Here is an 18365-nt window from a genome sequence, read left to right as displayed (position 1 = left end):
TAAATTGCATGCAATAGATAATTCTTATTTAATTTATTTTTGATGTATGTATAGGTTATTTAATGCTGAAACCTGTGTATTTTTAAAGTCCATACTTTAATATATCTCCTTTCTTTGCCACGTCTGTTGTTGCAAAATTTCCGAAAAGTATGAATGCAGTTTTATTATCATTATTATTATTATTATTATTATCATCATCATCATCATCATCATCATCATCATCATCATCATCATCATCATCATCATCATTATTATTATTATTATTATTATTATTATTATTATTATTATCATCATCATCATCATCATCATCATCATCATCATCATCATCATCATCATCATCATCATCATCATCATCATCATCATCATCGTCATCATTATTATTATTATTATTATTATTATTATTATTATTATTATTATTATTATTATTATTATTATTATTATTATTATTAATGTTATTATTATTATTATTATTATTATTATTATTATTATTATTATTATTATTATTATTATAGACCGAGAATGTGAGTTTGCTGGATGTTTTGGCATGTGTAAAAATGTAACCGAGGAAGGGCGAATTCGGGGATCGCGTCCTTCTCTTGACATTTTCTTTTTCTTTTGTTTTTGGACTCCTCGGTCAAAGGGTAATCAACTCTTATCAGACTTATGTTGAAAATTATTTTAACAGCATTATTTCCCTTTGCCAACAAACGTTCAATCAAAGGAACCCTCTATTTTCGTTTTCGTTCGGTTGACTGTTGGTGTTGGACCATAGTTGACCGTCTGCCAAGTGTCCATGTGAAATTTAAAAAATGCATTTTAATCACAGTGTGCCAAGCGAAACAAAATCATAGGGGAAAAATTCCAAATGCCTCCACCGTTTTAGTTATTGTTCTCGGCATTACATTTTCAAATTTAATTTAGTCTAGATAGATAGAACGCATAGAATTAAACGAATGAGAATACGTACGAAGCCTACAACGTGTCCACCAATGAAAGCATTCAGCGCCATTTTGTTGTTGGCTGAGAATGTAGTAATTACCATTCATTTGGTATCTATGTCAACATAACGACACAAGAAAAACAACAAACAATATCAAAATCCACAATAAAATGTTTCAGAACTGTTGCGTATATTTATGGCACAACGAAGCTGTCAAAAAATGAAGTTAGAGAATGTGTGTAATCATGTATTATAATAACCTGTAATGTGTTTTCCAACCACCACATCATCTACTACTACAACCACCACCACAATATCATCACTAACACTACTACTACAACCACCAGCCCCACATCATTATCACTACCACTACTACTACACCACCACCAGCACATCGTCATCACTACCACTACTACAATCACCACAACCACATCGTCATCACTACCACTACTACTGCAACCACCACCACCATATCATCATCATTACCACTACTACCACAACCACCACCACCACTACTACTACAACCACCACCACATCACTACCTCAACTACTACAACCACCACCACAATAGCATCACTACCACTACTACTACAACCACCACAACCACATCGTCATCACGACCACTACTACTACTACAACCACCACCATATCATTACCATTACCACTACTACTACAACCACCACTACCACCATATCATTACCATTACCACTACTACTACAACCACCACAACCACATCGCCATCACTACCACTACTACTGCAACCACCACTACCACCATATCATCACCATTACAACTACTACTACAACCACCACAACCACATCATCATCACTACCACTACTACTACAACCACCACCACATCATCATCACTATCACTACTACTACAACTACAGCCACCACCACATTATCATCACTACCACTACTACTACTGCAACCACCACCACCATATCATCATCATTGAATTTTTTTTTTTAAATTGAGCTTTATATAGTGCAATATCTACTAAATGTGCTCAAAGCGCTTTACAAGGGGTCCCTGGTCAACATTTATCATGTAGGACGGGACATGACGCCTGTTAGGCGATATTACAATTTTTCGGACAAAGACAACTCTGTTAACGGCCAGGTACTCATTTTACACCTGAGTACGGTGAGAGAATGTGAGTAAAGAGCCTTTTCCAAGGACTCAACTATGCGCCGAGCGCGAGGCTCGAACCCAGGACCTTCCGATCCGGAAGCGAGTGTCATACTACTAGACCACATAGCCGCATCATTACCACTACTACTACAAACACTACCACCACATCATCATCACGACCACTACTACTACAACCACCACCACCACCACCATATCATTACCATTACCACTACTACTACAACCACCACCACATCATCATCACTACCACCACTACTACAACTACAATCATCACCACCACCACATCATCATCACTATTACTACTACAACTACAACCACCACCAACACCACATCACCTCACTAACACTCAGTACTACAATCACTACCATTAGGTTTTGGAGCTTTACTTCATTTGAAATAAGGAAACTTCGGAATTGTATTTGGCATTGTGTTTATATATCATAATATAATTCTAATCAGTTATCTATTTAGAACTAGATACTATACAATATGTATGCCAAATACCACCCCAATTCCCCTTTCTTGTGTGCGGGAATTCCTCTTTCGGCATTGAAATTGAGTGTGAGAGAGTCATCACTACACACATAAACAACAGAAACAATTTAAAAACAAGACTATGACACGCAACCACTCACACACGAGGCTATACTATTTATCCTTTTCTCTATATAGAATAGGACAAGACAAACAATAGCTTGACTCTCGCTACACTTCGCATTGATGTTTGTCGTCTCACGAGTTCAACTCTCGGTCGACCTTTCAATATTCCTTTTTGCCTCGGACGTAATCATTAATAGAATGTTGTGTGGTTTTGACCGTGAAGAAAACCTTAAGAAGTCACATTTATATCATTTTAGAGAGATCGTTTTGAATAATTTTGAGTTAAACGAGCGAGCAGCAACTTGTTTTCATGAACGGCCGATCAGCGCTTGTTTACTATAGTAACGCGATTCCCAGCCAACATCAAAATGGCGGATATTTTTCTCATCGAGGCCGCTGGTTGGTGAGCCAATAAGAGCACCGTACGGTTTCCATTGGGTAAATTCCTTGATAGAACGTCTACTCTACACTAGAATACACTACACTTCATCAACACCATTGCCATTGCCATTACAAATAAAATAGACAGGCCCCTGCCCTAATTTTGTTTCTCCCAAATCACAGATTAGATTGAACAAACGTCTTGTCAAGAACTTGGTGCACATTGGACAAGACCATTGAATCAAAGAATCTGAGATGAAATGTGTTCGGCCGAGAGAGTTCATTTGCAAATGTTTTTATTCAAAAAATATCTTTCTTCCAAAATACAAACTCCACATAACATACCAGAACGATGAGCAGTTTTGTCAAGAATTCAGGCAGGCGAGGCTTTGAAACTTTTAGAATTATGAGACAATACCAATACTGGGAAGACTTCCGAAAGCTCCTACATCCCCAGTATTATTTTAAAAAAATAATGTTCTAGAGGGGGGGGGGGGGGGACTTTTTATTGTTTTATTTTAAAGTCTCCCCTCTCCCATCTAGAACATTATAACCCCCCCCCCCTCCCAAACCCCCCACTAGAACAAGAATACTGGGGATGTAGGAGCTTTCGGAAGCCTCCCCCAATACTGTATGATAAGAATTCAGGACAACTGTCTTCATAATATATAGCCAGAAAAGAGAGAGAGAGAGAGAGAGAGAGAGAGAGAGAGAGAGAGAGAGAGAGAGAGAGAGAGAGAGTGGGGGAAGGGGTCATGTTGTCAACCAATATAAGAATGGGAAGAAGTCGTAATTACTTTTTGCGGGAGGCTTATTATTGTTATGATTCTCACACATTCTCCACGTTTTATATATTTTTTATTCTCATAATTTGTTCAGGGCTCCATTCCCACATCACATTCTTTCCTCTCTCTCTCTCTCTCTCTCTCTCTCTCTCTCTCTCTCTCTCTCTCTCTCTCTCTTCCCCCGCCCCCCTTTTAATAAAATAATGATAATAATTTTCAGTCCATTTTGTTATATGTTCATGTCACAAACAGAAAACATCCATAGATATCTTGCTATTATTTTAATTTCAGGATTTACGAATGAGAGGCTGTGCATCAACAGACCAATATCAAGCTGTTTTAACAGAGGTTTGTCGAGAATTTGTCAAATCTAGCAATCTTTATCAGAATTACTGTATAATACATGCAGTAAATCCAAGTGAAGAGGAAGAAGAAGAAGAGGGTGTAGCTATTGGTCAACCATTGTCTTGATTACCTGGTTTCTTTCCATTTATGAGTTTTCTTATTTTTGAACTATTTTGTGGCCTTGCATCTCAAAATGGTGATATTATTTTGGAATAAATTGTGGATATGAATTTAAATTATAGCCAAAAATACTATACTTCGGGTTAATATCTCTTGACCATGGTGGAGAATACATAAAAATTACCTGTGTTAGTTGCCATTTTCTCCTGTGCAATGAGTACTTTTTCTGATCCGTCTTTATAAATATATATCTATATAATATTCACTAAATTGCATGCAATAGATAATTCTTATTTAATTTATTTTTGATGTATGTATAGGTTATTTAATGCTGAAACCTGTGTATTTTTAAAGTCCATACTTTAATATATCTCCTTTCTTTGCCACGTCTGTTGTTGCAAAATTTCCGAAAAGTATGAATGCAGTTTTATTATCATTATTATTATTATTATCATCATCATCATCATCATCATCATCATTATTATTATTATTATTATTATTATTATTATTATTATTATTATTATTATTATTATTATTATTATTATTATTATTATTATTATTATTATTATTATTATTAATAATTATTATTATTATCATTATCATTATTATTATTATCATCATCATCATCATCATCATCATCATCATCATCATCATCATCATCATCATCATCATCATCATCATCGTCATTATTATTATTATTATTATTATTATTATTATTATTATTATTATTATTATTATTATTATTATTATTATTATTATTATTATTATTATTATTATTATTATTATTATTATTATTATTATTATTATTATTATTATTATTATTATTATTATAGACCGAGAATGTGAGTTTGCCGGATGTTTTGGTATGTGTAAAAATGTAACCGAGGAAGGGCGAATTCGGGGATCGCGTCCTTCTCTTGACATTTTCTTTTTTGTTTGTTTTTGGACTCCTCGGTCAAAGGGTAATCAACTCTTATCAGACTTATGTTGAAAATTATTTTAACAGCATTATTTCCCTTTGCCAACAAACGTTCAATCGAAGGAACTAGGGTTGCCAGTTTGGCATTTTAAATGCCAAATTCCAAAAATCTGGTATTTTTGAAAACCGTTTGGCATTAGAAAAATCATTTGGCATTTGGCATTTTCTTTTCTTGTATATTATACTTCAAATGACACCTTTTCTTAATTATTTCATTACCCCAACAGGAAATTTAGTATAATTCAAAAAAAAAAAAGAAAGAAAACACGCAAGCCACCAGGATATGATAGTAAATTGTCTATCAAAAGTGAGTAGTTTTCTTAGTGGGGGTGGGAGTCAACAGACTTTGGCATTTTTTTGAGTGTTTTGGCATTTTTTGAGTCTTCCCCTGGCATTTTGTTGAAAAATAATCTGGCAACCCTGAAAGGAACCCTCTATTTTCGTTTTCGTTCGGTTGACTGTTGCTGTTGGACCACAGTTGACCTTCTGCCAAGTGTCCATGTGAAATTTAAAAAATGCATTTTAAGCACAGTGTGCCAAGCGAAACAAAATCATAGGGGAAACATTCCAAATGCCTCCACCGTTTTAGTTATTGTTCTCGGCATTACATTTTCAATTTTAATTTAGTCTAGATAGATAGAACGTCTACTCTACTCTACACTAGACTACACTACACTTCATCAACACCATTGCCATTGCCATTACAAATAAAATAGACAGGCCCCTGCCCTAATTTTGTTTCTCCCAAATCACAGATTAGATTGAACAAACGTCTTGTCAAGAACTTGGTGCACATTGGACAAGACCATTGAATCAAAGAATCTGAGATGAAATGTGTTCGGCCGAGAGAGTTCATTTGCAAATGTTTTTATTCAAAAAATATCTTCTTCCAAAATACAAACTCCACTTAACATACCAGAACGATGAGCAGTTTTGTCAAGAATTCAGGCAGGCGAGGCTTTGAAACTTTTAGAATTATGAGACAATACCAAGAGAGAGAGAGAGAGAGAGAGAGAGAGAGAGAGAGAGAGAGAGAGAGAGAGAGAGAGAGAGGGGGAGAGGGTCATGTTGTCAACCAATATAAGAATGGGAAGAAGTCGTAATTACTTTTTGCGGGAGGCTTATTATTGTTATGATTCTCACACATTCTCCACGTTTTATATATTTTTTATTCTCATAATTTGTTCAGGGCTCCATTCCCACATCACATTCTTTCCTCTCTCTCTCTCTCTCTCTCTCTCTCTCTCTCTCTCTCTCTCTCTTCTCCTTCCCCCCCCCCCCCCTCCTTAATAAAATAATGATAATAATTTTCAGTCCATTTTGTTATATGTTCATGTCACAAACAGAAAACATCCATAGATATCTTGCTATTATTTTAATTTCAGGATTTACGAATGAGAGGCTGTGCATCAACAGACCAATATCAAGCTGTTTTAACAGAGGTTTGTCGAGAATTTGTCAAATCTAGCAATCTTTATCAGAATTACTGTATAATACATGCAGTAAATCCAAGTGAAGAGGAAGAAGAAGAAGAGGGTGTAGCTATTGGTCAACCATTGTCTTGATTACCTGGTTTCTTTCCATTTATGAGTTTTCTTATTTTTGAACTATTTTGTGGCCTTGCATCTCAAAATGGTGATATTATTTCGGAATAAATTGTGGATATGAATTTAAATTATAGCCAAAAATACTATACTTCGGGTTAATATCTCTTGGCCATGGTGGATAAAAATTAATAGAACTTTATTGTCCAAAGAAATGGAAATTTCTTTTGGTTCACATTGATTTCAATAGAAAATACAATGATAATAAAGTAGACTCATACACGTATGCACCCCACATTCACTTAGGCTACATACACATGCACACACAACCACACACATACACGATTGACTCTTGAATATAACTCATCAATCAAGTCGAAAAAAACATTACTTCGCAGCAGAGAAGAAATCATGAATAGATAATAAACAAATAATCGTGAAGATGATGATGGTGGTGAAGATGATCATGACTATGATGGGGACAATGATAATGATGATTATGATGATGCTGATAATGAAGATGATGGTTATGATGATGATGATGGTGTGATGCTGAACTGAAGATGGTGAAGCAGGACATTATGATGAAGTAAATATATTTGTTGTTTAAAATAAACCATTATTGTGATGGGGATGCCTGTATAATAGACGATGATACTCCCCATTGTCCATTTAATAATAATAATAATAATGATAATAATAATAATAATAATAATAATAATAATAATAATAAAACAGTGCAACCCCGATGTAACGACATCCGTTATAGCGACATTCCCTGTATAACGACATGGTACTCAGGTCCCATTTTATTTTACTATATATCATTAGTAATAAAAACCCCTCTATAGCGATGTACATTTCAGCAAAACCCCTGTATAACGACATTTCTGGTCCGACAAACCTTGAAGGTGTTTGTCTACCATGAAATTGTTCGTAACTATTATAAGTGGTATCTTCCATTCTATGTAATCAAAAACAAAAAAATTTTTTATTTGGCCATGTATGCGTATGATGAATACAATACATGCCGGTCCCAAGCCGGGATAAACTACAGAGGGAAAATGAAAAAGTATACATTCACTACACAAGACCAAAAACACCTCCTAATATACACACATAGGAAACCTCTCTGTAACGACATCCCTCTATAATGACACGTTTTCCCGGTCCTGACGATATCGTTATATCGAGGTTGCACTGTAATAATAATAATAATAAACTATATTAATAATAATAATATTGCTATGTCTTTCATTGCTTAAAGGTCCAAGTTCACATTTCTCATTAGCCTATGTCTAATTTCACTTTTCGGGGTCCGATTCATCATGAAATAATACTGCTTTGAGATTGTCAGCCAGAATTATTCTTCAATTCTTACATTAGCTAGAATACAGGTTTTCATTTTGCATACATATCTTCTGACATTAATGTTTTAAAATTTTCAGATTAAAAAGGAAATTTCAAGACGGAAAAATTTTCATCATGAAGCTTATAAACGACATAAAATAATATCAGAATCTTATATGCGTCTTCATCCAGTACTGTGGGAATTTCAACCATCATTCATTGATGACAGATTGTCAACAATTGTCGATTCAATATTTCAAATCTCAAAAAAAGAGGAAGCGGAAAATATAATCCTTCACAATGGTGGCAGTATCGTTGGTGAGTTAAAACATGTATGTAACAATTTTGTTATTATTACTATTATTTTAATGATTCCTTCTTATAAACAGTGACAGATAATGTGAGGAAAAAGGTGGATGATGAAGATGATGTGATTTTCATGTTGTTGATGATGATAGTCCCCGAGTTTAGTTTTCAATTCATAGTGTACTTCTTCATAATTCTTCTTGCCTTCAATTGGTCCACAAAAAGTGCGTGCTCTACTAATCTACAGAATGCCTAACAATTAATGGTTTGTTGTGCATTTATTTTGTGAATTGTGGATCCACGAAAAGTGCTGTGCGCCCCAACAGAACAGGCTTAACATCTTCACCTAATAGCCCACTCAAGCTAATAACCCGGGAATTATGTCATCAAAGAGGAAGGCAATTAAGCCTTGGCCATTGTAGCAATAGTAAAAGAAATAATGATAAAGATAATTAGATAAAAAAAATAATGATGATGTTGATGTTGACGACAACGACGATGATGATGATGGTGATGATGATGATAACGATGATAATAATAATGATAATAATAATAATGATAATAATAATAATAATAATAATAATAATAATAATAATAATAATAATAATAATAATAATAATAATAATGATAATAATGATAATGATAATGTTAATACATATAAAGATAATTATTATAATGTGAGATAATGATAATGATTATGAAAATAATCTATTACTAATGGATCGCATGACCCAAAAATAAGGAATGCTTAAAGGATATTTTACAGGACATTGAAAAACTGTGATGAATTTTGAAATAGTTATACAGTCCACTCCGGATAATCGGGACAAGCGAAAATGTTGCGATTAACCGAAGTTGGGTTTCCTGTCCACTATTGCAACATTTCACACAAATATGGTAAACTCTAAGCAGTTGTTGTAAACATTGTTCTTAATAATAATAATAATAATAATAATACTTTATTGCATCCCAAAAAGGAAATTTTTTGTACAGACGTGTTATAATTTACACATAAGATAAAAATACAATGGAAATAGGATGTATATATATAAAAAAAAAAAAAAAAAAAAAAAAAAAAAAAAAAAAAAAACAGAAAAAAACCAGAAACAGAGCAATTTGATTGAAATGAAAACCTTATGGCAGCCCTGTATAAATCTTGTCAAGCAAAAGCAGCTTTAATACAAGCTGACATCTTATTCAGATTGGATTAACTTTCACTCTTTTGTTCTCAACATTTGTAAGAGTCAAAAAGATTAGCTGGGATGAGAGACTGTAGGCTCTCACCAAACTCGTTGGTCACACTGCACAGTTGTTAATCCCAAAAACAACGGATATCGCTTAGTCTCTCTTTACAACTGGGATACAAACGAAACATGATTTGAAGTAAGGGTGCATGTCATTGTATTTATTATTTGTAGATTATATAGTGCATATGACTCATCTTTAATCCATAACGTGATTGAGGCGTTTCTTGCGATAATGATGAATACTAATAATAAAATAATAGTGATGATGATGAAGATAATAATAATAATAATAATAATAATAATAATAATAATAATAATAATAATAATATAATAATAATAATAATAATAATAGTAATGATAATAATAATAATAATAATAATAATAATAATAATAATAATAATAATAATAATAATAATAATAATAATAATAATAATAGTAATGATAATTATAATATTGATGATGATAACAATACAATAATAATTAGTATTGATGATGATACTTAGCTATTATGAAAGGAATTCTTGCAATTATTTTCTACTGAAAAAAAAATTGCTTTTATCGTACAAGATAAGTTCATCTTAACTTTTAAAAATTATTCCAGGGCCTTATTTGTACAAGATACCAGTATTTTCTATCGCCTTTTGCAAACAATTAGTAGAAGAATTGTCCCATTTTGAAGAAAGTCCCTGTCCTAAAGGGAGACCCAACACTATGTCGAATTATGGGGTAAGTCGAAAACTCACACGTTTTATTTATTTTTTTTTTGTTTGATTTCAATTTGAATTTGAAACAAGATGACAGTGACCATCTCCTGTTAGGTAATATTGGACAAATTTTTTGGGGGTAATTTGCTATCAAGATAGACTGAGTTACTTTGTCTGACCTGCAAATTTTCAGGCAAATGCCTGAAATCAGACAATCCATTATTTTCTCTACCTCAGGGACATAATATAAGACAATAATAAATTTAAAGAAATTTGCTCCGGTATGAAAAAAAAAAAATTATAGCCAAAATTGAAATAAAAAATCAAGAGAAAAAACAGTGGATGACAATACCGAGGCATATTATAGACAGTCTCTGATCATATTACTATAGTTGGGTCGTGTGTACACTCTCTCTCTCTCTCTCTCTCTCTCTCTCTCTCTCTCTCCCTCTCTCTCTCTCTCTCTCTCTCTCTCTCTCTCTCTCTCTCTCTCTCTCTCTCTTTACGTTTCTCTCCATACTCAGTTCGCTGCGTTCACAGTGCGGGGCTGCAAGGGGATTCCCCGTTTTCTGTCTTATCGTTTGTGGCTGCCTCTCGCTCAATGGCACTGTGGTTGTTGGTTTCCGTGCTTGCTCGGTGTTACCATCACACATTCGTGAAGTCTCTTATAATCGTATGTTTAAACACACAATTTGCTATATTTCTTTGTAACACATTCCGACAAACAATCTTCAACATAACGATATCTCTGTAATTTAAAATTGTATGTCTGAAGATTAACGACAAGGTTTTTCAGCAAATTTTTAATGTAAAAGTGAATGTTTAATTCGGAACCCAAATGGATGTTCTTGGTCTAGTTTTGTTTTGCCGGCCATCTGAATTCTTAACTTTACTTCGTTTGTAAGAAAAAAGATAATTAAGCTGCTTTCTCCTTAAGACAAAGAAGAAATACAAGAGCAAAAACTAAACGATTCTGCAACATGCCCGAAACAATTGTAGATTGTGGAAGCGACCTTGGGAGATTTTTTTCTACTAGGGTTAGAGGTCGTAACAAAGGTCCTGGGTTTTTGTTTTTCCTATTGGTTAAAAGTAATAGTACTTGGTTTTATTACTGTCTATACCGCTAAGCCAAAATAAATTATGGTACAAAGGGACTCGCTTGTTTCCAAAAGGAATAACATTAAGTAAGGGAACCAGTCCTTGCCTGCAAAAATACCGAAAGGAATGCAGAATGTTTAAATTCTTTTCATGTTTGCAAACAGGGATACAGTCTAACCTGGACCATTTTCTCAGTCATGGAATTTATATAGATAATTTCATATTCTAAGTTTGTTCCAGAATACACCAAGGATAAAGACCGGAGATTTTCTTTTCTTTTTCTCATACTGCAATTACACTACGAATAATTGTCTCAATACTGAGGCAAAGCTTATTTTGCTTACTTATGCCTTGATTGTTTTGTTGGCTTTAATCTAAAAACACTCTTACTTTGCTCTTACTGTAAGTTTTGATCATTAAAAAATACAGAAGTAAGACAACTATCCCCTTACTTTATGTTCAGACAGGCTAATTGATTTGTGAGTACTAACAATATTCTTGTAAAAGCATATTAGATTACATCAAACAGGATGTTTGACATGTCATACTATTATCAATTTCTGCTGAGGTCATCAAGGGTTGAAATAAATCTTCAGACAATTTTGGAAAAGACGATTTACTGGCTTGCTTTGTACACAATGGGCAAAAGAAAATCCTTGGAGATCACATCATGTCACTGGGGTATGGTCACTGTTGTCATTCATTATTTTTTTCTCTTGTAAATCATCTCACTGTCATATGTCTTAGATTTATGCACCAATCTTTTCCTGGTGCTTAAATAATCCATATGTGTTGCAAGTGCCATTAAACTCCTCCAAATAAAATCGCAATAAGAAACAGCCTGTAGAGAAAACTTGAAAGTACCACCTGGGGAGCCTCACCACAGGTACTGAGAACGTCTGCTTTGGCACTGTGCTACAATGTGGGAGAATACTGCACCCCTGTTTGGATGAGGAGTCCACATGTAAAACACATTGACATCCGATTAAGAGAATAAATAAGAATAATAACAGGATGTCTCAAGTCAACTCAAACTCAGTGGCTCCCAACACTGAGCATATTGCACCTCCAAGTTTTAGATTGTAAGACGCTAATCAAAGGATGCATGCAAGAATTGCTGAAATCACAGACAACACCCCTATAAAAATAATCATAAATGGAGAACCTTCAACAACAAGGCTCAAATTGATAAGACCTTTCCACTGAACAAAAATGGTAAACTTCATCGTGGAGGAGAACTGAAGAGAAATGTGGAACAGGGAAACACCATAAAAGATCCCATTAAAAGAATGCCTGAATTCCACAATGCCAGGAAATACTGGATTTCCTCAAATCGGCTCTTAACAGGACATGGAAGAACTGCATCAAATATGTGCAAATATAAACTTGGGAACTGTGATGCCTGCCGGTAATGTCAGGCAGCTTCAGAAACCAGTGATCACATCGTCCTCCACTGTCCAGTAACTAAACTTGCAAGTGGATATGAAACAGTTCTTAGGGCAGAGGAAGAGTTCCGAATTTTTATTGTTTATTGCTTTAGGTCTCTTCCAACACAAATGAGGTTATATGAGAGACCGCTGAAACAAAAAAACAAGCAATCTAACAAAAATAGTACAAATGTAAATCAAAATCATAACCTAAAGATATCATAAGCTAAATTATAAATAACCAAGAACAAACAGGCAGAAGATTTACAGAAAAAAAAATATCCCCTGTCAAAAATACAATCACAAACCAAAGAAGCAGGATAGGCTAGTAAAGAGAAGAAGAAACGAGATCACTATCGGATCGTACACCCATGCGAACATCATAGGTATATGATTCAAGGGTGATGCTCCCATCCAACCACCCGCTGAAGAGTTCCGAAGCTGGGTTGACGAAATGAATTTGGAAGTGTAGCCATACGCTACTACTACTAACCCCTGAAAACTAACAGGATTTAAACATGAAATGTAACTTGCTACCCATTAGTTTTCCCCATTTGTAAATGCATAAATTACTTTTATTCATCCCTATTGGGAAATTTATCTCTCGGTCCTATTTAAAAGGAAAGTAATAGCCAGACATTAGCTGCATTGCAGTGCTGCGAAGTGAATAAAAGGTGGCCTGCTCAAATCCACATAAGCATGACAGATTGGTATGGAACACAGTACCTCCAGGATATGAAGCAAAGACTATCACATCCATGTTTGTTGAACACTTTTACAATTGGAATATTTACAATATTCACTGTATTTAACAAGCATCACGAGGACACATGAAATATGAATTTTGTTTGGTAAATGGATTTTTAAAAGTTTAACAAGCTTTCTTTGCATAAAATTCACAATAGTTTTCACTTTTTGGTTATTCTTCAGATATCGCTCGATGAGATGGGACTATCAGAGAAACTGATCACATTGATCATCACCCAATATATTCAACCTTTGACCACTGCTTTGTTTGGTCATTGGTGTCCAGAAAAGCTGGACTCATTCCGGTCATTTTCTGTTCTTTATGGTCCTGGGAAAGACACTGAGTTGAGTATGCATTTTGACAATGCGGAAGTCACCTTAAACGTTTGTCTCACATCAGAGTTTGAAGGCGGTCACTTGGAGTTTGGAGGGTTGTGGGGTGATCCAGAATCAGAAAGTTACAAGGAGACTGTTATGCATCAGGTAGGTGATTTATTGTTGCAAGTTCAATAGATGTTTACTAGAATGCTTGAAATTACATTATAAGATATACAGATTAGAAATCAAATCAAGGAAAGAAACAAAGAATGGAGTCATCTTCTCTAGAATTCAAAATTGATAAAATGGGATTATTACTTAACCCTCTTTGTTCCTCATGCAAAATAAGACGTCAACAAAATTCTCCAAAGAATCCCTTTCTTGAGCTTGCTACCTCAACTCTGTGGCCTCATGCATGAATCTGATAACCCACATTTTAAGACCATTGAGTCAATCGAATATAAATTTCACTGGGTTTGGAAGATCAGTTATGTTAAGAAGTAATGCAACAAGTTTGTTAAAGCTCAGTATTCAAACTTTAAAAACTTAATGAAAACTGTTTAAAGTTGATGGAGAAATTATGACTTATGAGTGATATTTTTATCACATCACATTAGCACGTTTTTCAAGCCTTATCAGGTTCTTGCTCAGGACTACAGAGCTAATTCCATGCCTCATTCATTGTCCTTCTATAAGTTCTGAGAGGTCTTCTTCTTTTTCTCTTCCTTTGCTCATCTTAATGGACAATAATAAAAACACCTTGGACAGACAAATGTATATTTGTGAATGTGTGATGTATGGATTATGTTATAGTTTCATGTTATTTAAGGTTTTTGTTTGTTTCACACATTCTTCCCAGTCTTTGAATTGTCATGTTTTGAAATATTTTAGATTGGATTTGGTGTTTTACACTTGGGTCAACACACCCATCGAGCTCTTCCCATTGAGTCTGGTACTCGATGCAATTTGATCTTGTGGATGAGGAGCTCAGCGGTCAGAAATCAGGTATGCTGGTATGATAGTGATAGATATTTTGTGTGCCCTTTTCTACATTATTCAGTCATATTTTAAGCAATGGATTCTAATAGTGCATAGATACTGAGAAAAACCGGTTGGAGTGGAAAAGAGTAAACTATCAAAATTGTTGAGCTAAAAACAATTAGAATTTTATCAATAATAGAAAAAATGTTAATAATTTTGAAAGCATAAATATAAAACTATTGCCATAAGGAATTGAATTGTTTCAAATGTTAATATTGCTAAAAGTTGCACAATAAAATTGATTCTCAAATCTTTGATGTCATACTTTTAGAAGTTGGCCTATCTAAGACAGATAGCTAGGATTAATGATGACCATACTGCAAAAAAATTCCACCTCAACATGTCATGAGAGCAGGGAAGCAACCTAGTGATAATAAACTATTTATGTACTCATGTAAATCAAATTGAAAATATTTTGAATATTTTCTAATTTTCAGTCACTACACTCTAGTCTAAATATGTCTAAAACCGAAATACATAGTAAAAAAATCAAATCCCTCGGATTTAAGTTTAATCAGACTATTAGAATTTTACAAATTTTTTATTGTTTGTTTTATTATAAGTATTTTTTCATCTGAACAAAAAACTATAACTATGACAACAGAACCAAAATTTGAGGAACAATCCTTTGTGTCACTTAATGTCAATGTTTAATTTGTAAAATTAGAATAATATGTGTCTCACCTTTTCAAAGCGGTATTTTTTGGGGATGAACTAGGTGCCGGAAATTGAGTTTATAGCCACAAATATGAAACTTGGGGTCAATTTCTTTGTATTATTGTGGAGAATAATTTATTCAATTTCCTGAATTGCAAAAAAAATGGAAGTTCATTTTTTTTTTCATCAATTTAGTTTTAAAATTCACTTTATGATTCATCCCGACATGCTACTGTTTAGAGACAGTGGGTCACATATTGTATCAGTCTGTGTGTAGGGCACTTTTGAATATAAGAATTTCTCAAAACAGTTTTCATTCTGATAATAGAAGAAAATATTTTCAATTAGTTTTGCAGAATGTGTGGATCCAAGCCCGATATAGTGGAAGTTCCTTTTGCAGGAGACGGATTTACACAACATTTAGAGGACAGCAAAGGGACCTGTATGACCTCTTGACATCATCGTTATGAGGTCAAGTACACATATTTAGATACTGTGGAATCAAGAGAAGGCTAGAAAAGTTGATTAACGATCTCTTCATATGAACACAAAACTATGAGCATAAAATAGCACAAGGGAGGCAATTCAGTAAAACGTCAAGAAATTGATTGTTTGGGAAACCCTGGCAAAATGTATGAATTATTATTATTATTATTATCATTATCATTATTATTATTATTATTATTATTATTATTATTATTATTATTATTATTATTATTATTATTATTATTATTATTATTATTATTTATTTATTTATTTATTTATTTATTTATTTATTTATTTATTTATTTATTTATTGATTTATTTATTTATTTATTTATATTTTAAAATAAAAGAATAAATTGTTGATGTTTCGTTGTTATTATTATTATAATTTAGTGAAAAAAGTTATGACTTGGAGGACTCTCAAGCTTGCAATTTAAAAAAAATATATAACTGGTTAGTAAAACGTTTCTTAAATATAAACAAACAAACCCCCCCCCCCCCCCCCTCACCCCCCCCCCAAAAAAAAAAAATAAAATAATAAACAAGAACACACCAAAAAAATAAAAATAAAAATAAAAACTTGTACCATAAAATGAAAAATTTATGTATACTTATTTGTAAGTTTGATAACCCAAATTGTTTTGGTCTCATTGCTGTAATGATAAGACTTTCAAACCAATGCAGAGTATTGTCCAGTTCAATAGTGTTAAATCAAACGCATAATTCCCTTTACTCGGTTATAACATGGATTTTAGCCGGGTCCCTTCATGACCGTTATAGTAATGTTCCACTGTAGTTGCAACGCGTCAGGGAACAACTCTGCATCTATTCCTCTGAATCACTTGCAAGGGACCCCTAGTGCAATTTTCAAATGTTTTTTTTCTTTTTTTTTAAATTTGTTTTTTTTTTTTTTTTGGTATCATAAAACTAAAACATCACTAACGAGATGTTGTACTCTTTCTAAAGAAATCACAATGACATATTTAACTGTCTCACTCTTTAATGCGACGGTTTTGTTAAATCATTTCATCTGCTCTGACCTGATGCTGGGCGTCTCTGTCATAGTGATGAATCGATCACAGCAAAATTGATCTTGAATAAAATGAAATTCCCTTTATTCATCCCATAGGGGAAATTTGTCTCTAGGGTCTATTCCAAGGGAAGCTGGAATAACCCAGGCGTCAGTCGCAGTGCCGCGCCGCAAATTGAGCCGATATGCATCACTTTCTTCTCTCCTTGTTTTCTGCAAGCCTTCTGTCGTTTTGGTGCATCCGAATCATGCCATTGAGCTGATTGTCTGTTCAATTCAGGATCAAATGAGTACACCCACTTTTCATCATCAGTGATAATTCTTTTCAGAAACTCAACACGGTTTTAAAATTTCTGAGCTGCTTGAACGCGCCATTGTTTTTGCTCTTCAGTCAACAAATGAGACACCCACTTTGCGAATACTTTTTCTTACCAAGTTCGCAGGTCAATATTGTTTAAACGGTTGTAATGGACACACCAACAAGCTCACTTATTTCCCTACAACTACAAGTGCTTCTTGAATCCGCTTCCACAACAGCTCTCAATCTCACAACAGTATCTCCACAAGTGACAACAGGAGGTATCCCAGTGTGTTCCTCATCCTGCACGTCAACTCTCCCATCTTAAACATCCCTGACCCACCTTCTAACAGTTTGAATTCAAGGAAAATTCATTTGAAAATTTTACAAAGGTCTCTGTGTTTCGACAGCAGACTTGCGGAGAAGAGTTGAAAACTTGATGACAACTCGAACATCTTAGCGTGAGAAGGTTGCATCAATGCTTTGATCAGCCATTTTCCCTTGATTACGCTTGGACAAGGAATAAAAGTACAACTAACTTGCCACGTCACAGCTCAATGACATGACAACCAATATACTTGAAAATTTGCGTCGAGATTTCTTAGATATGACGTCGTGGGCAATTGCCTCAAATTTTGGTAGTTCTAGGTTGCGTATCAGTGAAGTTATAGTATAGAAGAGGGAAACTTAATTCTGAAACACACCTCGTACTTGGCAGTTTCAAAGGTAATGTAATTAGTAAAATTGTGTCAAAAGGTAATGATATATCAATTAGGAAAGAAATTGTCGCATTTGAGGCAAGTCTTTTGA

General features: G+C 33.9%; 1 protein-coding gene across 3 annotated transcripts; it reads left to right on the top strand.

Moving 5' to 3' along the window:
- The first annotated feature begins 5737 nt into the window (after nt 1-5737).
- On the top strand, nt 5738-16588 carry LOC144966447 (2-oxoglutarate and iron-dependent oxygenase domain-containing protein 2-like). 3 transcript variants are annotated; one of them, XM_078902975.1, is made up of 7 exons: nt 5738-6254; nt 6688-6744; nt 8295-8514; nt 10351-10475; nt 13909-14208; nt 14935-15048; nt 16090-16588. In XM_078902975.1, the coding sequence occupies exons 1-7, from the start codon at nt 6135-6137 to the stop codon at nt 16195-16197; spliced, it is 1044 nt and encodes a 347-aa protein (XP_078759101.1). In that variant the 5' UTR covers nt 5738-6134; the 3' UTR covers nt 16198-16588. The 3 variants fall into 3 exon arrangements, with proteins under 3 accessions (XP_078759101.1, XP_078759104.1, XP_078759103.1); XM_078902978.1 differs by having other exon boundaries at nt 5751-5803; XM_078902977.1 differs by having other exon boundaries at nt 6131-6250.
- Nucleotides 16589-18365: the final 1777 nt, after the last annotated feature.

The sequence above is a fragment of the Berghia stephanieae genome, chromosome 2 (genome assembly GCF_034508935.2).
Source record: "Berghia stephanieae isolate SIO BIC M18660-M18661 chromosome 2, UCSD_Bste_1.3, whole genome shotgun sequence".
Classification (NCBI taxonomy): Eukaryota; Metazoa; Mollusca; class Gastropoda; order Nudibranchia; family Aeolidiidae; genus Berghia; species Berghia stephanieae.
This window is presented reverse-complemented; position numbering and strand designations above follow the sequence as displayed.